The following is a 24,496-nucleotide window of genomic DNA, read 5'->3' on the forward strand; positions in this document are numbered from 1 at the left end:
GTTTATTTTTAAAGTTAAGAAATAAGCTTTCTTGCCTAATTTCTTTAATTTTTGGTACAATCCTATCTGAAAATTGAAAAGGAAAGAACATACAGATTCAATAAGAAATTTTTTCCACCTGAAATCAGAGATTCTAAGACTTCTGAATGTGCGGGTTGTTGTTTCCCTGTTGAATAACAAAGGTTTAATTTGCCACCCCCAGTTAAAGCTAATTCAATCCAAAACAAAGAACTGGGAAAGCACAGAAGATGATATTCAAGAAAAACTGTGTGTCTTGACCTTCTCGGTCTCCTCCAACTATCAGTTCAGTCGTTCAGTCGTGTCCGACTCTTTGGACCCCGTGGACTGCAGCACGCCAGGCTTCCCTGTCCATCACCAACTCCCAGAGCTTGCTCAGACTCATGTCCATCAAGTCGGTGAGGCCATCCAACCATCTCATTCTCTGTCGTCCCCTTCTCCTCCTGCCCTCTATCCTCCCCAGCATCAGGGTCTTTTCCAATGAGTCAGTGCTTCACATCAGGTGGGCAAAGTATTGGAGTGTCAGCTTCAACATCAGTCCTTCCAGTGAATATTCAGGACTGATTTCCTTTAGGATGGACTGGCTGGATCTCCTGGCAGTCCAAGGGACTCTCAAGAGTCTTTTCCAACACCACAGTTCAAAAGCATCAATTCTTCAGCCCTCAGCTTTCTTTATAGTCCAACTCTCACATCCATACAAGACCACTGGAAAAACCATAGCTTTGCCTAGATGGACGTTTGTTAGCGAAGTAATATCTCTGCTTTTTAATATGCTGTCTAGGTTGGTCAAAGCTTTTCTTCCAAGGAGCAAGCATCTTTTAATTTCTTGGCTGCAGTCACCATCGACAGTATGAGGGGCAGCAATTCTCTCATCATAAAGCATCACTGACTGTGATACAGCCTGATCCAGGCAGATACGGGCTCAGCCTTACCATCACTACTAGCTTGAAAAGTCAGGGAGACTTTCTGAGCCCCAACCCCTTTTACCAAAATGACAAAAAAGCAATGGCTGGGACCGGGTTTAAATGTTTGATAAAATTTCCGCTACTAGTTTCTAGCTAACAAGATCCCCAGGAACCATATCTGCTGGCAGCTAACTAAAATCTTCATTAAGTTTCAAGTGAGTTTAAATTAGGAGCCCTGTGATTGCTCAATCCCTAAAGAAAATGCCAGACCCCCATATTGTGCCAACAGAACGTGGGCACTTAAAGCTAGAAAGCTCCCAGAAGCGCAGGTCCTAGCAGCGCCCCTAGTTACATCCATCCATGGCAGATGCTGGCTGAGAAAGAACCTGGGCCGGGGGTGGGGCAAGCACACAGATCAGTGTGGTAACCGGGTAAAACTTTACTATCTCCCCTTTGTAAGACAGTGAATTTTAGCACAATGGTATTAGGTTAAGAGAGGGAGTTTTCAGAAGTGCATGCATGTGGGAATTTGACTCAAACTATTAGGTAGTTTCATATTAAGAGAGAGGGCTTCCCTGATAGCTCAGTTGGTAAAGAATCCACCTGCAATGCAGGAGACCCTGGTTCAATTCCTGGGTCAGGAAGATCCACTGGAGAAGGGATAGGCTAGCCACTCCAGTATTCTGGCCTGGAGAATTCCGTGGTCGCAAAGGGTCGCAAAGAGTCAGACGTAACTGAGTAACTTTCACTTTCACTTCATTTCATATTAAAAGAGATAAATGTGAAGGCCTTTTATGATTAAGCACGGATTATAAAATACTTACCAGAACACTACCACAATTTCTGGTAAACTTAGTGAAGTTCATAGTACTCAGAGGGCATTGACTGACCATAATTTTTTCCTAAGAGCTGAATTGCCAGGCAAACTTAAAAGGAAGTGAGAATAGGTAGAGCACAGAGGATTTTAGGCCAGTGAAACTACTCTGTTTGATGCCTTAAGGATGGATACATGTCATTATACATTTGTCCAAACCCAGAGAATGTACAACACCTAGGGTGAACCCTTGTGTAAACTATGGGCTTGAGGGTATCACGGTGTATCAATGTAGGTTCATCGTTCATAATCAGTGTTCCACTCCAGCGGGGAATGCTGATAATCTGGAGATTATGGGGTCAGGTGCCTTTTGGAAATCTATGAACCTTCCTCTCAATTTTGCTGTGAAACTAACACTGCTTTTAAAAAATAGTCTTTAAGGGTCAGGGAGGGGAGAGGGAACCAAGAAAAATGCCAAGGCAGGGAAGAATAGAGACTGAATAACAAAACACTTGATCCATAAGAGCATAAAATAATAATAATGATTACCAAAGAATGTAAGTTACGCTACTTGTACGGTGGATAGAAAGGTGGATAAAATCTAAACACACAACAGTAATGTCAAGGCTGCCCATGCATCACTGCATTCTGCATGAAGGCCTGCAGAAAAAATGCTGCAACATCCACAGAGTCAGAGAATGTTAAGGAAGTCTAGAGGAGTTTCAAGGTTTCTAAGGCCAACCTTACATTTTAAGCATAAAGACCCAGAAGTGAAATGACTTGCCTAAAATGACAATTTGTATGACTCCAGTAGAATGCGTTCATTCCGGTACACTAATGTTTCTGAAATGGACTCACAATGGTGGGAGTCATGCTGAAGTGAGCTCTAGCTTAGATATTGAACAAGGAGAGAAAAAGTATTTACATCTTCTACGAGAATCCGAAAGATGCTAGTGCAGAAGTTAACAGAACAGCGTGGAAAAGGAAACAGAAGATCTTGCTAAAATATTCAGTGTAAAGGAAGAAAGTGAAAAAAAGCAACAGGGAAGCAAAACTTTTTTTAAAAGAAGAGGGAAAAAAATCAAGTTGTGGGGGAATTAGAAGTGGAGGAAGCCAATCACACAATCTCCCGTATTCTGGAAGAGTGGAAGGGCAGAAACGTCTAAACATGGAAAATCAGAGTGAGAAGAAGAGTGGAACTCATTACAAAAAGGAGGAGAGTAAAGCAGACGAAGGGGAAGCATGAAAACGTTGAACATGATTTGTTTCTCAGTAACGAGTAAGAAATGTCTATGGAAAGTTGATCAGCTTTGGTGGTAAGAAATAACTATTATGTAAGTATCTTTATAATATAGATAAAAATATTAAAGCTCATGAAAATGAAGATATTTGTGGAAGTGCTTTCATAGGTTAAAAAACTCATTAAGATGTTACTTAATGCCAAATTCCTTATATACTGTATATTTTTTTCAAATGTTAACGTTTCTAAAATTGGAGTGTATTTTCCATTGTGTATATTCACTGTACCATTTCGTTTCTGCCTGCAAAACTGTTGCTGAATTGATGCGTTCACCTACAGTCCTTGGCATTTCCACATCAGGAGATGAAGGACAGCAGCATCCCTTGGAGATGGAAGTCATGCGCGTAACAGCGGCAAGCCCCAAGCACCAGCACCTACCCTGGCTCTGGCATCGACGAGGGCACCGTTCCTCAGGAGGCATCGGACCACTTCCACCTGTCCTGCACGGGCCGCCATGTGCAGGGCCGTCTCCCCGCGCTGCCAGGAAACAGAGATCACTGAATCTTAAGCAAACCCATCACTCTGGATGGCACACGATAAACATGTGCCTTTTTGTGAAAGATAGCATTATATCCAAAGGTGTAAGAAATCTAGGTAAAGGCACAATTACTTCATAATTCTCCAGTCTGGAAAAACACAGTTAGGTATCTTCTCCATCTTCATAAGGATAGAACAAATGTTTATATAAGTATTTTTCTGGCTCAGATGGTAAAGCGTCTGCCTACAATGCGGAAGACCCAGGTTCGATCCCTGGGTCAGGAATATACCCTGGAGAAGGAAATGGCAACCCACTCCAGTACTCTTGCCTGGAAAATCCCATGGACGGTGGAGCCCGGTAGGCTACAGTCCATGGGGTCGCAAAGAGTCGGACACGACTGAGCGACTTCACTTCACTTCACTCCTTAAAAAAGCTAGTGAACTTACCCAAACATCCACGATACCCTGAGGTTTGACTTTGTAACCAACATAAACTAAACTGTCTTTGGTGACATGAAGTCATCTTTTATCCATCTTTTATCTAAATCTGTCACACTTGCCTATTGATTACGACTTCATCCTGTTATTACTAATGCGAAACTCCAGAGGCTGAAGATCAAGTCAACACCTAAAATCGCAGCAACTGCACCATACGGAAGCCATTCCTTCCCAGAATTCAACATTTACTTCTGAAATAAGCTATTATTTCACATTTGTCTTGCTGTTAATGAGACCAAAGACAGTTCCTATGAGAAATCTGATTTGCCCAGGAGGTCCCTGCTTATCACTGATGAGCATGTTGAATTACAGACAGTTATTTGATAGAACCACTCAGAAGTGAGTACAGCAATGTTAACAATGCCATAGGTTGAGGTGGGCAGCACTGAGCTTCAGGTCTCTCCTTAAGCATCTCCATGCTACATCAAGGAAGACACACCTATCAGGAAAAGGCAGCGTGCCCTGCAGCATGAAGGGTGATGGTTAGACATAAGAGAGTTTTCTCATTAGGAAGCCTGTTAATTACTGCCTCTAAGAGAGAGATTTTCTTTTTTTCCAATCTACTACTAAAACCACAGTAGTTCTAAAGAAAGCAGGGGTTCATTCTGTTAAACAATTTTACAATTACAAAAGAATAAGATTCTAGAATAAAAGTTATTTTTGTCACCACAACTATACTAGAAAAGGTTGACTTCAACCTGGTAAAGTAAACCGTTCCAAATAGACTAAATTGATTTCAAAGTTGGTTGAGGTAATTGGATAACACCTGACAAATCCCGTTGAATAATGTCTTCTGATTCTTTGCACAGCAAACACTTAGACCAAGAAGATTTAAGACAAACTTTAGTTTGGTACTTAGCTCACAGTTCATTTTTTGCTAGTGTTCAGTGTTCCACTCCTTATGAAATTATAAGAAATTCATTTCCAATGATCTGAATTTAAAAGCACTGAATTGGATGTCTAACTCTGATTTTCTTTTTGTTGGTGATTCATTTATCCTCTAATGGCCTTATTTTCTGATGCTCTTTTTTGACTTTTGTAAATGTATCGGAGTATGTTATCACATCAAATAACATTATCAGAATAGCTGTATTTGTTTCTACCCTTTGGATGCATGGGAAGATTTTTCCTCTTTAGCCAACCGCAATTTCTAACTTTTCTATATCACTTAAAACCTGTCCCTAAATAGATGAAGCAAGATCTTCTGATTTAGGGGGAAAAAAAAAACCCTCAAATTTTTTATTCAGAGTCCTATAATAATATGGCAATTTTACCAATTTTGGAAGAAATGAAGACAAAAATAAGTTTTCTTAAAAGAAGTTAAATCAAAGCGGTCTCAGGAGTACCTACTTAATGATGAATTTTATATGTTTCCTTTACAAGCCAAATTTTATCAGTAAGGGTTGGTTTTCAAAAGGTAGTGTTTCCAGTATTAATCTTAGTATTTTCAATATCTTTATTTGTACTTAAAATAAGTTTTTTTTTATAGTTTTTACACATTTGAAATTGATAAGTAAGATATAAACCCTAAAATATTAAACATTATATTCAAAGAAAAGTTACACACATATACACGCAAATCGTCTGTCTGCTTTAAAACAATGGCCGCGTTCAATTCTTATTTAATGACTTTTGGATAATTTACTTTTATCGTAAATTGTCCTTATTCATTTAGCTTTATGTTATCCTTGTTTATACGTAAGTATAAATAAGGAAATGAAGGATGTTATATATTGTTTTAATCAGTAACTTCCATTTCTTAGTTACTGGGTACCTCATCTTATTCAAGGATCTTGTTTTCCTTATCTTAAGCTAATTAACCTTAAGGATTAGGGGACATTCTTAAATATAATATGCAGTGTGAACTTAAGCCATGAACCCACTGATTAACCATAAGAAGAGAAACCTCTGTGTCCCCCACACTGCAGTCTGGACAGCCCCCAGAGTGCTGGGGTTTTTACTCCCACGCTTGTCAATGCGTACTTTGGATTATGGATGTATCACAACTGTCAGCTCAGCTTTCTAGGTTTTAAAGTACATTTGTGAGCTTTCTGGAAAGGGAAGTTTGCAGTAGTAATATTTGCACATGACTGAGTTGTTGGCACACTTCAAACTTGGAGTGAATTTTGAGACAAAAACAAGACTGGCAGGAGAATGAGTATGCTCATGTCCAAAGCAGGTACTAAATGTCATGCGCCTCCTCCCAGTCATTAAGACCGACTCTGCTGACAGCTACATTGACTTCCACTTTGGCTACATCAGTTGGAAAGCATCAAAGCACAACAGACAGCATTGCATTCAAAAATGCAACATGATTTCAGGCAACACACAAAGGCTCCAAGGGTGGGGTACTTTGGGGTCAGGAAATGACCAACTCTGACACAGCAAGCAGGCAGCCAGTGTTCACATGGTTTCTTAATCAACCTGCAAAGAATTCTGGATCCAGTAGCTATGCCTCACGTTCTGAGAATACATCAGTTCACAGGCATCCCACTACTAGAGAAAGTTAGATTCCTCTAAATGTTGGGTTGCCAGAATTACCAAATCAAAATACAGGATGGCCGGCTAAATTTGAATTCCAGACAAAGAATAATTAATTTAGCATAAGTGTGTCTAGACTATTGCCTGGGGAATGAGTATACTAAAAACAATTATGTGTTGTCTATCTGAAATTCAAATTTAACTGGGAGTACTGTATTTTTTCTGGCAATCCTATCTATATGGTATCTGTTCCCTGAAGGACACATCATACAAAACTTAAAATGAACAAACAAAAAGCAACTAGGAAACATGTTCAAGGAGAGGATTACATTGGCAGGTGCCCCTCAAATATTTATTTTGAAGGATTTGAAGGAAAAGAGTATGGATGGACAAATGAGAAGATGAAGAATGAAGAACTTTATAATGACCAACAGGTGGAAGTTAAAGTTTAATATAGCAATTGCCAAATTTGGGAGTATTTAAGAACCTAAAGATGTCAATATTTTTATTGCTTTAATTGCTATTTATTTTTACTGGAAAATCTATATGCAGCCTACACAGGTTTGTTTGTTTGTTTGTTTTTTGTGGAATGGAGCATATCAATATGGAGTAAATCCATAGCATCAAATAATTTTGAATTGGTCAGTTAAGAACCAAATTAAGAGTGCCACAGAATCATACAACCATTTCTTGTGGATTTCTTTGATTAAGAAAATATTTAGCAAAAATCTCCCCTCAAAAAGATTTTCCAAAAAGTCTCCCCTCAGAAAGATTAACATAGGGAGTTTCAATCAAGCATTGCATGGACTATACTTATCTATATTAGTATAGCATTACAGCATGATAATGTAATTAACATAGTATCCCCATTGCTCCTGAGATCCTGCAGGCATTTTAATGAAGAGAAGGAAAATACAGTACAGTGAGAAAGTACTCAGAGAACTTCTTTTTTTTTTTTCAGAGAACTTCTTTTAATAGGTACTGGATTGTACGGGTCTCAATTTAAAAAAAGAGAGGCAGTCATTTCTGAACACAAAAAATGATGCTGTTGATTTCTTTTAAAGTCCTAAGAAGTGACCATAAATTAAACTCAAGTTGGCATGTTGTGAAATTTATCTTTAAGGGAGAAATTAAAATTTGCATACAGTATTACTTTAGGATCAATAAGGTATAAGTAGGGGAATTATAAATATAGACTAGATTTCAATTCTTCAGTGGTTTTATACTCCAATTGTGAATACTATGAAAAGGTACTAAATCATATTTAAAATCTAATGAATTTACTTCATATGGATTTTGTCCACGCATCAGAATCTTCAGCATGGAAACAGTGTGTAAAACACAAGGAAATGAGAAAGTGAGAGGGAATATGAATAAAAGTGAAATTGAACATTCTGTTTTACAACCTAAAAGGAATGGGATACCCAAAATTAATAGCCATAGTAAACCAACTGCTTTTGAAAGCATGATTCACTTTAATAATAAACACTAACATGTATTGGGGGAGTTATTTCTGTTGAATACTTTTTAAAGCCTCTCAGTGGTTCAGTGGGTCCTGGTGAGCTTCAAATACTTGACATCACCTTGTACAGAGCAAGTTCTCTTGTTCAAAAGAAAATCTGCGTTCAATGATTAAAGTTTAACTGGGCAGACTCCAAGAAAATGAGAGAAATAAGAAATGGGAAATAAAAATCCTAACTTAGATTATGTAGAAGAATTCTGAAATATCCAGCATTTATTGGCAGAACAAAAGTTGTCTGGAGACCAACATGGACTTTAGGATATGTGAAAAAGTTGCAAAGTATAACTATTTCAGCAAACAGAATCAAATCAAAAGGAAAAATCATAGTAAGGTTAGAAAATGGAAAATCTATGTAATTTAAAGAGAGAGAATTTGATATTAAGTTAAAAAAAAAAACCAAAACAACTCTTGGTCTACTTCTGGTTAATCATTTGATATAACCAATTATGGTACTCAATATTTTAACCAAAATTACCTGGATATGATTCACTCAAAACAAGTATATTGAGCCATAAAGTTTTTATTCCAACCAATAATTCATTCACCTTCAGAGAACCTCTTAAAACACATTTTGTTTTAATAAGTGTATTTAAGATGTGTGGCCAATTCGTCTGCACCAGGAAGCTGACACAGTCTTGCTCCACAGCTTCCAATGTCCTGTGGGAAATATTTCTTACCCTATAGAGGTTCTCCTCAGTGACATCCTAGCAATTATTTCAATAAAGTTATCACAGGGGTGCCTCCCAAAGCTCGGCCGGCCACTGAGCTTTGATCGCACACACACACCCTTCTACACACAGCCGCACACGCCCTCTCGCTCGCTCTCCTGTGGTTATTCTGACCCAAGCCATACTCACAATGTTAGTGACATCTGGAGAGGCTCCGTTCTGCAGCAGAAGGAGGACAATGTTCAAGTGGCCCATGAAGGCAGCCACATGTATTGGTGTGAGGCCAGACTGCGAAACAAAGCGACAGCAGTTTTACTCCTCTGCACCGGTGGGGGCCTTGGGGCTTCTTCAGATAAATCAGACTCGGAGAGGACAGAAGATGGGTGGAAGGAAGGGGAAGAAGGAGTAAGACAAGGAATGTTTCGTGACAAGCTGAAACATTTTTCTACCTCTGTTATAGCTTGGATTGAAGCCCCATATTTCACCAGCAGTTCCATGACTTTGATGCGGTTTTTCTTGCAGGCAATGTGCAGTGGAGTAAAACCATTCTGTGCAAAAGACAATCAAGTTAGTTGAAAACATGCAGAAACGAGTCTCACACAACTCCATGCTGGCACACCACAGGCAGTAATGCTACATCGTCACATAATGTTACCATTTCTTCAAATGCTGTAGCTGTTGGAGTTAGAGAGACAGTGATGGTGTATTCCTGGCGGCTTGTGTCATATGTGAGGGGCAGGTATGGCATTGTTGTGTGGTTACAGAGAAAACAAAAGGGACGTGGGCCTATTCTTCTAAGATGGAAGAAACACACATAATTATAGTTTAGTTCTAAAATGGTTTAAAGTATACTAATAGGACAGATTATGAAATGGCTTAAAGATGCTTCAAAGATAAGAATACATTTTTTTTGATGATGGGCTATTTCTTAGAGCGAAAAATCATTACCTGTTTTATTTTGAAAATCTAAGATGTATGACTACCTCTATAATAAATGTTTCAGGTTAGCTACGATTTTTTTTAGGAAACAGGTGTTACAAATTAACAGAAATCATTATTTGTGTTGATCATTTTTTATAGCCATAAGTTATACTGTTTATATTTAAAATGTTTTATGAGGAGTTGTTGCATGTTAGCAGAAATCATTATTTATGTTGATAATATCTTTATAGCCATGTTATATTTCTTATATTTTTAATATAATATTTTTATAACATGCCAATCAAGATACATTTTGTTTTAGAAAGAAATTAATAAGTGCTGAAATATTTTCAAAAATAGTATGAAGAATTTTTGAAATAACTGTAAGAAGATATCTCTTAAAAGCAAAGAAATGTGGAGAAATCTTTAAGGTACTTTTTAACTTTCCATACTAGGATAATGTGCAGGAATTGGGGGAAATTACATAAAAATTTGTTAACCCCATGCTTAATCCTTATGTGTTATGTTTAAGTATTATATTTTTATTTGAACAATGATGACTCTATATAGAACAGCTGTATCCATTCTGCTAGTTAACAATTTCGCATGTCCCAATAGGGACTTTTTATCAGAAAATATTTTGCTACATTAACAGTTCTCGGGAAAGTATATAATTTTCTTTAACCTATGACATTATTATTCACAACATTTTAAAACTAGTTTCCCATCTATTAGCTATGTAACAAGCCAGATATAAATAACCACATGTATATGTAGCACTTAAAAGATCTTCAATGATTAGAGTATGATATCTTACAAGCTTATTGGCCACTATCCAGTTAAAAATGAGTACTTTTTTCTTTATAAGAAAACAAACATCATGTAATTGCACATAACCCAAAAAGTATAGTTGTTTCCCAAGCAACAATAAATAAGTTGATTCCAATGGAAAATTCCTCATAAAAGTAAGATCTAATATTTTCTAATTCTAATACATTCTCTTAAATATTGATTGCCTGAAGACTAATTTAACTGACATAAACAAATAGAAAAAAGGATTTGCCTTTAGTTAGAGAATTAGGAAACAAGAGACATACATTAATACACTCCTAATATTTCCAATGATTATGGTTAAGATATAAGTGCAGCAAGGAGACTTATTCAATATTAGACCATGAGGGAAACAGAAGGTGCTCTAGGGACAACCACTTGCAGATTTCTCTTGAGCAACTGCTGAAACAGTTCATATAAAATGCTTCCTGAGGTAAAAAGATGACAAGCATCACTTTTCTATTAGTCTATGGTTGAGTAATCAGGTCAATAAGGAACCTCTCTGAGTGAATTCTTTACAGCTTACATTTTACATTACCTTACACAGTCAAATCTGTTCACTTTAAAACATTTTTCCCCCAAAGGTTATAAAGTTTAGCTTTTTTTACAATTTTATTCTGACTCTATATAGAGGTGTATAGAACTTATTTTTGTAACTGCCTATTTTGCAACTCCGATTTTCCATTTAAAAATGCTTATCACTCCAGAGGTTTCATATTATCTATGACTTGCTAATTATGGCAATGTTACCTGGGTGTTCTCTTAAACCCATCCCTGCCATTGTTTAACAGCAAACTGTGAAGGCATGAAGTAGGTAGGCAACTTGTGGGAGGTGACAAATTTAGAATTAATTGCGTATCTGTAACCATGCACTGCTGCTGTCTGCAACCATTGATCAATCAATGTGGGTTTGCTGGTGTCAATCTGTGTTCATTTAATGTGGACTGGGCCAGGTTTACCAGGGCTCTGGCGTTCGGGTTGGCTCTCTTGTCCAGAAGAAGTTTGGTTACACGGTAGTGGCCACAGTGTGCAGCAACGTGGAGGGCCGTCAAGTAGTCCAACGTGACGTCATCAACAGGCGCCTTGTGCTGGAGCAGGTGCTTCACGCATTCCACGTGGTCTCCCTGCGCAGCCATGTGAAGTGGAGACAGCCCATTCTGCACATCGAAACCAAACCAGGCCCACATTTTAGTCATACCGAGTAATGTAAGAGAGAGAAAGACATATCATATGGTACCACTTATACGTGGAATCTAGAAAAAGGGCACAGATGAACTTATTTACAAAACAGAAGCAGAATCACAGATGCAGACAACAAACTTAAGGTTATGGAGGGATAAGGGTGGAAGAGGGATAAATTGGGGGATGGAAGCTGATATATACACACTCCTAAAAATAAACAGATAGTTAATAAGGACCTATTGTGTAGCATAGGCACTCTACTCAATGCTCTGCAATGGCCTATATGGGAGAAGAATCTAAAAACCAGTGGGTGTATGTATAACTGACTCACTTTGCTGAAACTAACACTCACACCTGAAATTAACATAACATTGTAAATCAACAATACTCTAATAAAATTTTTTTCACAAAGAAGTTTGAAGGAAAATGAAAATGTATAGAATAATCAGATGGCAGGGAAAATACAGTGTGTAGTCAGGCAGCATCAGGCTGACTCAGGGATCACAGGGATCATCAGGGATTACAAAGTTAAAGAGAGCCCCATTCAGCCTCAAAAATGGGAGTTGGACTTAATCAGGGTGAAATGTAGCAAGTGTGTATGAGTATGTTAGGAAGTGGTACAAGTAACCAGGGAATTCCTGGTGCACAGAGGTGAGGGCATAAGGTGAATGAGGGACAGTTCAACACCTGCCTAATGGCACCAGCACAATAAACACTTTTCTGGAGTTGGGCTTCTGGAGAGTATTCACTGAAACAGAGAAGGAGGTGGTTGGACAAAGGGGAGGTTACAAAGAGTTGGACATGACTGAGCGATTCAACTGAACTGACACATTTAATACACCTCAATGCATGTACTTTTTAAAATAATTTTTAAAGTTTGATACCTACAACTCATTCCTCAAACACAACTATTGAGGAACTAGAATGTGCTCAGCTGATGCTTTGATTTCAAGAATAGATATTACCAAAAAATGTATTACAGGGTTTGCTGGACACCGTCTTCCTCGTAACAACTCACCTTCGTCCTTGCCAGCAAGGGAGCGCCCCGCTCCAGCAGAAGCTCCACCACTTGGTCATGACCACTTCTTGCAGCACAATGAAGGGGTGTCAACCCATCCTGCCAAAAGAATGAAAGACAGGCCTGAGTTCACTTAAAACAAACCAACAAAGACTGGATCTACTGCCATCTTGAAGAGAGGGTTTCCTAAATTCAGTCCCAGTGACTCAGATCAGTTAAGTGACAGAGAAGAAAACTTAAGAGAGAAAACAAGATAGGGAGATCTTGATAGAGAGAAAGAGAAAGGCAAAGACAAAGCAGAAAGAGGGAGAGAAAGAGAAATCCCATGTGTGGAGGTTCAACGTAAAAAAGAAAAAAGAAAAAAGAAAGAAACTGTGGCTGGTCATGAATTTGCATATTTAGGAAGATGGAGAAGCAAAGTGTGCTGCATTTGTTGAACTTCAAAGTCCTACTTGCCTGGAGCCACCCCCAGAGATGATATTTGATGATTCTATTTTTATTCTGGTTATTCTAACACAGCTCCTAAAAATTCTTCTTAATCTAACTTGTCCATCTATCTTCTCTCCTGATTGGTCACTTTTGATAAATTCTTCTGAAATGCTCCATGAGGCTTATAAAAAAAAGGGTCAATTTTTTTCACCTTCTTCTAAAGGTTTCTGCTCATATTTTCATCATTTTACAAAATACATAATTTTTTTTCAAAGATTAAATTTATTATCAGTAAATAGCATTAAAATACTATCAAAATTATGACACAACTGTATGTTTTGCTATTTATAAAACTTTCTGACCTTGATAATGTCACGGGTAGTTTTTAACTCTAGGGCAATCTCCAATACTTTGGCCACCTGATGTGAAGAACTGACTCATTGGAAAAGACCCTGATGCTGGGAAAGATTGAAGGCAGGAGGAGAAGGGGACGACAGAGGATGAGATGGTTGGATGGCATCATTGACTCGATGGACATGAGTTTGAGCAAGCTTCAGGAGTTGGTGATGGACAGGGAAACCTGGCGTGCTGCAGACGGGGTCGCAAAGAGTCAGACACGACTGAGCAACTGAACTGAACTGAATCTCCAAGTACCCTCTGTCTTTTGGGCTTTATGGGTAACATGGCCCAAGAGCAGAATAGATGGAAAATATGGTATAAGATATATAAAACAAGATATAAGAACAATGGGTAAGAAGCAAAACAGAAAATAAAACCCTGAGAACATAAATTTACTAGTGATTTCAGATTTAAAGGAAGGAAAAAAAAAAAGGATTGTCTCAGGAAGAGAGGTTGAGAAGATATACAGTGTTTGAGAAAATGAGGGATGACAAGCAGTTAAGAGGACTTTAGAAGCTTCTGATTTATCCAGAATTTTAATGGCCTATCTTTTGTGTTTCTGCTTCAATGACTGCTATCTCTGGGTTATGTTTTCCTCCTAATGAATATCACTCATCTGGTTTGCAACACTCTTCCTGGTCCAACATTCTGCGATGCCTAAGCTAGCTATCCAGATCTGTGCTCTACCCTTCTCCACTGTGGGTTACCCTGCCCCCTGGCTTCTGGCTGGGGTTGGCCAATGGGATACACAGCAAGACACGGAAGCAACTTCCTGAAGGGTCTGCTGGGTCTGGCAGCGTCTCTTTAACCAAGTGTGCACTCCTACCAAAGCAGCCTTCCGTGTACAGCTCTCTCCTTTGAAGGGCAGGTGACCTCTTCTACTTCTCACCTTTCAGACCTAGGGTTGGTAATGAGCCCTGTGGGCAACTAGCCCCAGGGATATGCCACCTTCCCTGTTGCCTCCCCTTCAGTCCAGCTACAATGGAGTAAATAAGCCCTTGAATAATCTCTAGTCAAATTATCAAATTTGAGTGTGTCCTCTGATTTTGGCTAGGACCTTAATGATAACTATTCCTTGCTTTGTTAAATCTATTCAGCCAGTATTGAGATACTAACAACCAAAATAGACCCTGCAGTTTTGGGGTATCTGAGAATTAGCATGAAAAGACTGTCTTCTCTGCAAAAAAAAAATATATATATATATATACATATATATATATATATACATATAAAAACTACTGCAGTTGAGATGCCAATTAATTTTAAAGTTTGCCAAAAAGAACTTAAAAGAAAAATTGTGTGGGCAAGGTGATTACCATGATGACGCATTTGTACACTGGTACCAGTGACTGGTGGTGGACATACGGAGCACTGGTTGCTCTATTATAAGTGAAACAGCAATTAGATGCAACTTTATATATCAAAACTATTCTTGGTGGGGGCTTCATGGAGATCTAGAGCTTGAGAAGTAATGAAGAAAATGAAGAAGTGAATGAAGACATGACGCACACAGTCCGGCATGTCCAGTGGTCTCTGGAACCACTGAGCTCTGGGTGTGTGTGTGTCTCGGATCAACCCAGATTCTGGGTGAATCTGCCTGAGGCTCTGGGTGAATCTGCCTGAGGCTCAGCTTCACGATATGTTGAATGAGGATGGTTTTTCTTACCCAGTTTAACTTACAGCCTTGTTAGAAAGATGAAGGGATGCTATTTTAAATCACTTTTAGAAAAGGCAGAGTATTGCTTTCTAAAGATTATATGAAATATTCATTGCATAATCATTTTGAAACCTCCAAAATGCTCTCAGAATAATAGGAAAATATGGAGAATACTTGATAAACCCACCAGAATATCAAGGAGCAGTAAGGGTTAAATAATAGGTTCTACTAATAAATATTACAATTTAGTGATGTAATTTATCTGCCTGTATAAATGATATGTAAATTGTATCAAATTCAAGTTGCCCAACATTATCAATCTGGGAAGATTTTGGATATATTCTAAAAAGTACAGTGTCTCATCCCCTGCCCCAAATCTTTATCGAGATGTTTTATATTCAAGAATGTTTTAAACTCTTTTTACTCTTAGGAGCTATTACCTGTTCATTACCCTTTTTTTTTTTCACTTACATTCCTAAGACTGTATTTGAAGATCACCTTTTCTCCCGCTTCAGAGGCCCCTTCCATGTGTTCTCTTCCCCCCACCACACTGGAATCATTCAAATCACACCGTGATGTCTGTAATCCTTAAAAGGACACCATGTATCTGGCTAGGAACCCACAGCATTAGCTTCTTACAACCATTTCTCTTATCTTTTCCTCTCCTCCCTGTCAGCTTAGATTATTCTTCCAGCAATGTAGTCTATGTGTTAATATAAGCTCGTCAGCTTAGATTATTCTTCCAGCAATGTAGTCTATGTGTTAATATAAGCTCTGCTAATTACTAAGCTGTGTGTCCCTGGATAAGTTATATAACTCCTCTGAAACTCATTTTTCACATTGATAGTCTCATTTCTCAATTGAAACCACCATATTTTCTCAACAAGAGAACAATAATATTTGGTAAGTTGTTAGGAAGATGAATTAAGATGATATTAGCATAGTACTTAACAGGGTGCCTAGAAAAGCATGTGCATATGACAACTTATAGCCACTGCTACTACTTTAATTATTACTTCTAATAATAAGTAGCAAGGGTGATCTCTTTTTCTGATGCATTGTTTTTCATTTATCATCCTCTAATGTTTTTTGTATATTTTTATTGCTTGCATTGAAATACATATTTCAACATTTTAACCATAATCCTTATAGGAAGTATTTCCACATTTAGATAAAAATAAGTTTAAGAATAAAAAGAATAATGCCTTTAATAAATGTTTAACTAGCTATAACATTTGTTTTAACATGAAATGAGGTTTTTCAGACACTAGTAAACCAAGGCTCTGGTGAAAATGTCTTAGAGTTTCACATGAGATTCTAGTCAATGATGAGAATGCCCCTGAGATGCAAAATGTCTCAATGACTGACATAATGCGGTGAAAGTGGTGAGAAATTGTGGGTATGATTTTTTAAATTGCCCCAAAGTCTTTACATATAATATTACAGAATAACATTTATATTATTTAAAATTCATCTATAGACACATTATTATATTACCTAAAAAGATAGTCAAAAACAAATACAACATTTTTAAATTTTAAAATATATTTTTAAAGGACAAAAGAAAAAACAAACCATGAATTGGCCTCCTGATTCCAGACATAGTCCTGGATTTTCAGCATTTACCTCTATGAGATTTTACTTTTGGTAAGAAGGATATGGGTCTAATAATTACAGCCCAAACCTAAAGAATGTAACAGCTTTTAAAATTCTACTTGAGAAATAAGGAAATATTTTCACTTACGGGAACAGCTCAGTGCCACCTTCAGTATTGTAACTGATCCCAGGGTACACTGGAATCAGCTTGCGCAAATCGGTGAGAGTCAATTTTTTGCCTAGCTTTTCTCAGTTCTGCGTCAGTGATATGACATTGGTAGCTCTAGTTGGCCATGATAGAAGTATGGAAGTATTTACACCATGCGAATCGCCAGAGGGAAAGGCTACAAATCAGAGTCTATAGTTTATTTTTTTGAAGAGCTTATTATTAAACTTTTACCAGTATGCTGCTAACCTGCTCCCTTGGGTATTCTTGATATGCATCTCTGAGTACAGAGATCTAGTCTGTCTTTGTTAACAGCTATATCACTAGGGTTCATAACATCAGGTAGGAAATCAATAATTATTTATTTAAGGAAGGAATGAACAGAATGTCTGCACAATGTGTACAATTAGAAAATCTATTTTCACTTTATAAATTCCTGAGTGAAATTCTATTTATTTGCTATATCTAAAAGCTACACTGGATGAAATACAGTCCAAATATTCCCTGTAAGAAGAAGAAAGCAATGCTTACACTGACAGAACCAGCATAAAAATCCATTTCTCAGAACCCTTTTTATGAAAAAGCAATGCTCATTTGCAGTTACACTTTTAAACCATATAGTGTTAAGTGTTAGTGTTAGTCACTCAGTCGTGCCCGACTCTTTGTGACCCAATGGACTGCAGCCCACCAGGCTCCTCCGTCCTTAGTCCTTGAGATTTTCCAGGCAAGGATACTGGAGTGGGTTGCCATTTCCTTCTCCAGGGGATCTTCCCAACCCAGGGATCAAACCCGGGTTTCCTGCACTGCAGGCAGATTCTTTACCAACTGAGCTACAAGGGAAGCCCTTTAAATCATATACGCAAATGTATGAAGGGCAAGCAAATTAGAGCATATTGTAAAGGACAAAGCAAATATTGTGATGATCAATAAAAACAAAATCAATCGCCCCAATAATGAATGAATACACCAGAAAAGCATTAGTAAGAGTAACATGCATCCTTAAAACACTGGCGAAGATAATCTTTTTTTGCATTTCAAAGTGCTATCTTTACACTGGTCCTCTCAGTTACTAGAGAGTCTCAATAGAGACACACAGGTCAGTGTAAAGGGACTCATTATGTAAATAATGGATTTAAAGAAGGAGGCACCGAAACTCTTTCTTTCAAATACAGAGAACAAGTAAGCAAAGCATGTGACATTATATGTAATTATTCCAATTTCTGCATACCTACAGCATAGCAAGAGAAAAGGCATGCCCTCAAAGCAAAGGGCAGAAACCACATAAAACCCTGATGAAAGACACTAGACATCACAGCAAAGATCTTGACAGACAAAGCAAACCATTTCAGAGTTCCCACATGATGACCCAGGTGCTCTGGACCAAATGTCGTAGAGAAATGAGATGTAAAAAGCAACATAGTCTAAAGTCATTAAAAACCAAAATGTATAGTCTGGGACTGGTGTAGTTTCTAAAAGCTCAAAGATGATGATTTATTAAAATATTTTTTAGTCTTAAGATTTGCAAGGGAATTAGATCTCTATTCCTTCGACTATGAGAATGCAAAGCCCCAGAATTAAACAAAGTGATAATAAAATATCATAAGGGACATATTCTATCTACTAACTTATATAGACTTCTTCCACCATACATTTCAGAATTTTACATAATAGGGATGTTTAAAGTTTTGCTTAAGTCTATGAGTAATCAAATGTACTCGAGAATTAACACTAAAGTACTAGTTTAATGTTTAAGCAAGTAATTGTACATCATTTCCATAACATGATAAAAATTATGAGTAGCTAAGTAATTTATTGGTAGTTCAGCTGGTAAAAGAATCCACAATGCAGGAGAACCTGGTTTGCTTTCTGGGCCGGGAAGATTCTCTGGAGAAGGGATAGGCTACCCATTCCAGTATTTTTGGGTTTCCCTGGTGGCTCAGATGGTAAAGAATCCACCTGCAATGTAGGAGACGTGGGTTTGATCCCCTGAAGGAGGGCATGGTAACCCACTCCAGTATTCTTGCCTGGAGAATCCTCATGGACAGAGGAGCCTGGTGGGCTATAGTCCATGGGCTGCAAAGAGTCAGACACAACTGAGCGACTAACCACAAAACACTTAAAAAAATACCTAAGAGTTGATTCTCACACAGCCCTATGACGCAGGTAGTATTATTAGCCTAACTAAGTTTAGAGAAGACAAGTAAAAGCTTAATATCACTCAGCTAGTAAGCAGAAGGTAGGATTTGAAATCAAGTACTCTGCATTCGGAGTCTGCACTTTAAACAGTTGTGTTGTCCTGCTATCTTAGTATCTAGTTTTGGGGACTGCATAAAAACTCAGACCTATATTTCACTCAAAACATTTGAAATGAATGAAGGGCACTGCCTCTTGGCAAGTCGACATGAGTAAACGTGCAACCTAGCAAGAACTGTATGCCTTTTTTCCCATAAGCATAACCAGAGATCTCCTGCTCAGATCCCTACAGCATAACCAGTTAAGAAAAATGACTTAGGAACTGAAAAGTTCAACCCAAAAGATGTTCAACATGTTTTAAAATATTTTTATGTAAAAACCACACTCTCGTAGCTTAATGTGTCCTAATGAGTTTGGGCTCTTGATATTTATGACTAGCCAAATCACAGATGAGCAAGTTCAATCTTTGATCTTTGTGCCCAGAAAATCAGGAAGCAAGAACTTGAAAAACTGTCTCGTTGAGGAGCTAGCATTTTGCTTCTCTGGGTACTTATGATCAAATATTAATGCCACTTTATCATGTAAAACCTTTATATAATGTATGAATTTTAAATCAAATCCAAGAAGGTGATTTCCTTGAAAATGCATTGCTTGTGTTTAGGGACTGGCATTTTAAAGTGCCTGCTAAAAGAATACAAAAAATAATAATGGTAGGGAATTGAAAGAACAGAGACACTCACCCTAGTTTTGGCATCAATCTGACCACCACGATCCAGTAGGAGCTTCACCATGTTTGTGTTTCCCCTTTTGGAAGCCACATGCAGAGGAGTGATTCCATTCTACAAAGTGGAGAGACCAAACAAGAGCATGTTGGGTGTGACAGGGCATGGTGGTGATGGCTTTGTGCTGAAGAGCACAAAGGAGACTGTGACCTATTTTGCAATTTTATCCAAGGTTTCTATGGCTTTAGTGCTTTTGATTTTTAAGGAACAAAAAAAAGCACACAAACTACATAGCACTATAAAGAATGAAAAACATAATAAAACTGCATAACTAAGTTAACCAATAACTACAACATAGGTACTGAATCGACACATCACAGTCAAGACACAAAGGAAGCAATTTTGCGTAATAGAAGCAAAATTTCAGATCCTACCTAGGATAGAGCCCTAGTCCAAAGTCTATCTTTCTTAAAACATTCATGCACTTAAAGATTCTGGGATCCTAAAGTTTGCTATGCTTAAAAATGGAATATACATGTGCCAATAAATACCCAATGGAAAAATGATTCTTAAAAACATCTTCTTCAGAATAATTCAGAATGAAAAACTTGAAAATAACTCAGTATAGTTTCAGGGCAGAAGATTCTAAGGACAAAAACACTGTAAGCAGGAATTATATGTATTTCTTTTCTTGGCTATTCTATAATCATCATGATGTCAAGGATATGTAACTGATTTTTTGGTATGCTATGATTTTGCAAAATCAAGTATTGCGTTTACAGTATATTAAGCACACTGAATTTTATGTCTGTCATGTAAGTGAATTCTTTCCAATGAAAGTATACCATTAAACCTATAACACATTGTAATATCTTTAGCTAATAAGACTCCTCATATGACCAAATTCTCAATTTATTTTAAAAAATCCATGTCATATTATGTTCCCTATAATCACTGTTAGGACATAGTATAAATGTACTTATATATTTTATACTGAACATTTTAACAGTTTTTTGACTTGAAGCTTCTCATTCATGATTCATGGTGTGATCTTTAAATGTAACTGCTCATATTGATGTCAGAATCAGCATCCTCCTTATCGAAAATGATCTGCATGCATGTAAATTTACACACTACTTTTCACTTGCTGGCTCATAATGACTTCCTAAGATTTGAAGAGAAAAGAAAAAAAGGAAAATCTAATTTCTCCAGCACAGATAAATCCATTAAGAAAAAAATAAATAAAATCTTTATCACTGTTTATTTTTACTTTAGTGAAATGCCAAATTCCCTGGCAGTCCAGTGGTTAGGACACTTTAACTGCTGAGGGCTCAGTTTAATCCCTGCTCAGGGAACCAAGATGCTGCAAGCCACACAATGTAGCCAATCAACCAATAAATTAAATTAAAAGAGAAACTATTTGAATCCATACCCTGGCTGTGAAGTCCACAGCAGCTCCCCGGTTTAGAAGAAGAGTTGCCACGTTGACATTTCCATAGTGGGCAGCGATGTGCAAAGGGGTGAATCCACTCTATGGAAAGCAAAGAAAACAGCAGTCAGTAAAGCATTTTACCACCATGTGTTGTAGTCACTGGATTAGTGAAGAAAATCACATGGTAACTGTCTACCTAACACGTGGGCAAAGTAAATCAGGTCATAAATGCTTTAATAAGATTTTTAAGTTTGAGTGGTATTATTTAAATTTAGTGGTAAATAAGTCAACACAGAAAGGTAAACAAAAATCCTATATTTCTTGGCAACATTATTTCTAATTACTATAACAATTTATTTATTTATGAGATTGGTTGTTTATATAAAACCATGTTTCCTGAGTTGATTTAGCTTTAAAGCAAAACAAAATATGATTAAACAACATTATTTTTTCAGCCATGGAATATAACTATGAATAAAGAATGTTTTTCCCGAGAAAATTTCACATCTTCTATTTTTAAAATTTGTGTTTTAGTTTGGGTGTTTTTCAAAATGAAAAATAGCATTAGTTGATAATTGAATCTTTGGAACTATGAATATATTGTGAGAAATTCTTACAGAAGATATACAATTTCATCCCACATCATTTATACTATCCTGATATTTCTATCCTCTTTAACAACTGAGTTTTGTCAGTCTATATTGTTATGAAAAAAAGTTTAAAAAGCAATAGTTAAACAATACAGTAGAATAAATATGAATATAAAATAAATTAAGTGGAATCCAAATTTGAATTTAATTAAAATAAATTTTATCAGTAAGACTAATACAAAAAATAAATTAAATCATATGAGCATTAGAGAACGGTTTACTCTGAGTGTTTTAAAAATGAGTCTGAAAATCTTAGAGAAAAGCATATTTCCTTTCATTTTTGCTAATGAAAGCGTAGTTAGAAATTTCTGCCATTTTCACAGCAGAAGCATATTGATTCTTTTCTTATTTACCGTATTAAAAAAAGCATTGTTCCTGCTCTCCATAATTTCCATTGCTTAATAAAAATAACAGGAACAATAAACACTGTTCCTGTAAAGCTGGGTATCAAATCCTGCAGTTCTGAGACCATTTTGCATTGCCCTCTTTTGTTTGAAATGAATTTTGATATACACAATATTGTTCTTAAGAAATGTTACTCACATCACAACCATTATTTTCCTATTCACTTAGTGACTTTGATTTTAAAATGGCCTAAATAAGTATTCAGATACCTTAGGTAACAGAAATTCCTCTGTGCTAGTAGCCAAATTAGCTGCAAATAATTTCTGACTCTAGCGAAGCAAGATACAAAATAAGAATAGCAACTATGAATCCAAAGCCTACGCTTATAGTCATGATATTTTTATTTTGTGTCTACATGATGCCAAATATTCATGTCAATACAGAAGAAAAAAAATCAGCCTACAACCTGGGGGCTATTTTACAAAATGTCAGACTTTAATATTTTAGGAAATAATTGAGTAGACGTTTTTCATTTTTATCTTGATATTTCCTGTCACCCAGTCATATCCTGAACATGTATCTATTATTTGAGTTACAATTTAATTTCAGAAAAACACAGAGATCACTGATGAATCATTTTCAAATCATTCAAGTATAATAATATTATTTTTCCCATTTTCAGAAATAAACTAATTTATTGCTTGACACAGCCTCATTGAAAATCCACAGTGATGCCTCAGGCTGTGACTCTTGGATTAGCATGAGGCTGGCGTAAGCCCCTCAGGAATCCTTCCCTGATTAACAGGGAGATGGAAGGCTCAGGTCACGATTCTACAGGACTATGGATGAATGGGTTTCTCTTCTTTGTTATTCTACTGTCCTTGAAGAAACACTTCTAACTCAGTCTGTATCTACTCAAATTGCTGCATAATGATTAGAACCAACACTGCTTTCAAAAATGTAAATAATTACCAAAAATCACTTAAAAGTAAAAATATTAAAATCAGTAATTAAGATATATCAATTTGTATTATTCCAGTCTTGAGCAATTTCACCAAGCAGTTGGGCATTTTTTAAAGTCTCTGACCTAAGATTTGGAACAGAAGAGATGATATGAATAATTTAAGTCTATTCACATCTCAATGGATAAACTTGTTAATAAACAGGTATTAGTTTTAGAAATACACTACTTATACTAAGCACAAATGCTCAAAATCCCCATAGGTCCACAACCCAGTGATCATATGAAATGTTAATCTAGAGAATTTTCTCAGCAAAGTGAAAATCATCTACAGAAACAGTCACTTGCCTTTGAAGGTTAAATTTTATAATACAGCTTAATTTTTATAATACACTTTCAACGGTTTTTGTATTAGTGCCTCTTGATAGCAACAAAGAGAGACCACTACACACACACACACTCACACATACTCTCTCTCTCACACACACACACTCTAAACCAAATGCTCTTATTGATTTTGTTGGTGGATGGGACTTATTTAGGTATGTGGAAAACAGATGATTTCATGATAACTATTATCAGATAGCAAGATGATAAAAATATTTTGTTCATGATATGTTCAACATCATTACTGATTATATAGAACGTGATAAAAAAATACAAAAAAAGGCAGTTGCAATTAGATAAGAGGATGAAACACTGGCAGAACAACCTCCTTAAATTACACTTCACTAGATTCTAAATGGAGAATTCTCATTAAGAGAAGGAGGTCACATCTCTCATTGGCAAAAAGTTAATAATAAAGCTCACTTAGTAAAATAAATATTATGGAACAGTATTGTTTCATGCTCTACTCTAATGAGCTATTTAAATAGTCATACTGATTAATAATGTTTCAAAAATATGTTATATTAAAATTTTTGAATTACCTATTTGCCCTAATTATACACAAAGTTTCCAAATTAATTTCCTACTAATGAAAGTTCTAATCATTAGTATGAATTAGTGAGCATTTATTCTAATTGGACAAAAAATACAATAAAATTTTTAAAAAGATATATTTTGGTATAACCGCAATACTGTACCTCAGTTGTCCTATTCACCATCATCTGAAGCAGTGTTGTGTGGGGAAAAGAGGGAAGATATTACATAGTGCAAAATTAAGGAAACAATCAACCTGCTCTCTGCAACTGGCTACACCATTCCAGCATGCCAAAATGCATTCTATTTAGCAAAGGCAACCATAACACTATACAATTGTATCTTTCTATTTCTGTTCCTGTTATTTTTTATCATAAACAGAATAAATGA

At 36.7% G+C, this 24,496-nt stretch overlaps 1 protein-coding gene across 4 annotated transcripts in view; it reads right to left on the bottom strand.

Moving 5' to 3' along the window:
• Positions 1-24,496, bottom strand: part of ANK2 (ankyrin 2) — a 574,309-nt gene that overhangs the window by 111,694 nt on the left and 438,119 nt on the right. For all 4 annotated transcript variants that reach the window (XM_018049206.1, XM_018049205.1, XM_018049207.1 and 1 more), the window contains 8 exons: positions 24,271-24,294; positions 21,230-21,328; positions 19,816-19,914; positions 12,636-12,734; positions 11,395-11,592; positions 9,133-9,231; positions 8,873-8,971; positions 3,416-3,514 (listed from right to left, as the gene is read on the bottom strand). In XM_018049206.1, coding sequence (XP_017904695.1) covers positions 3,416-3,514; positions 8,873-8,971; positions 9,133-9,231; positions 11,395-11,592; positions 12,636-12,734; positions 19,816-19,914; positions 21,230-21,328; positions 24,271-24,294 — 816 coding nt within the window. The remainder of the gene's footprint in view (positions 1-3,415; positions 3,515-8,872; positions 8,972-9,132; positions 9,232-11,394; positions 11,593-12,635; positions 12,735-19,815; positions 19,915-21,229; positions 21,329-24,270; positions 24,295-24,496) is intronic.

Source organism: Capra hircus, chromosome 6 (genome assembly GCF_001704415.2).
Source record: "Capra hircus breed San Clemente chromosome 6, ASM170441v1, whole genome shotgun sequence".
In the NCBI taxonomy this organism is placed as follows: domain Eukaryota; kingdom Metazoa; phylum Chordata; class Mammalia; order Artiodactyla; family Bovidae; genus Capra; species Capra hircus.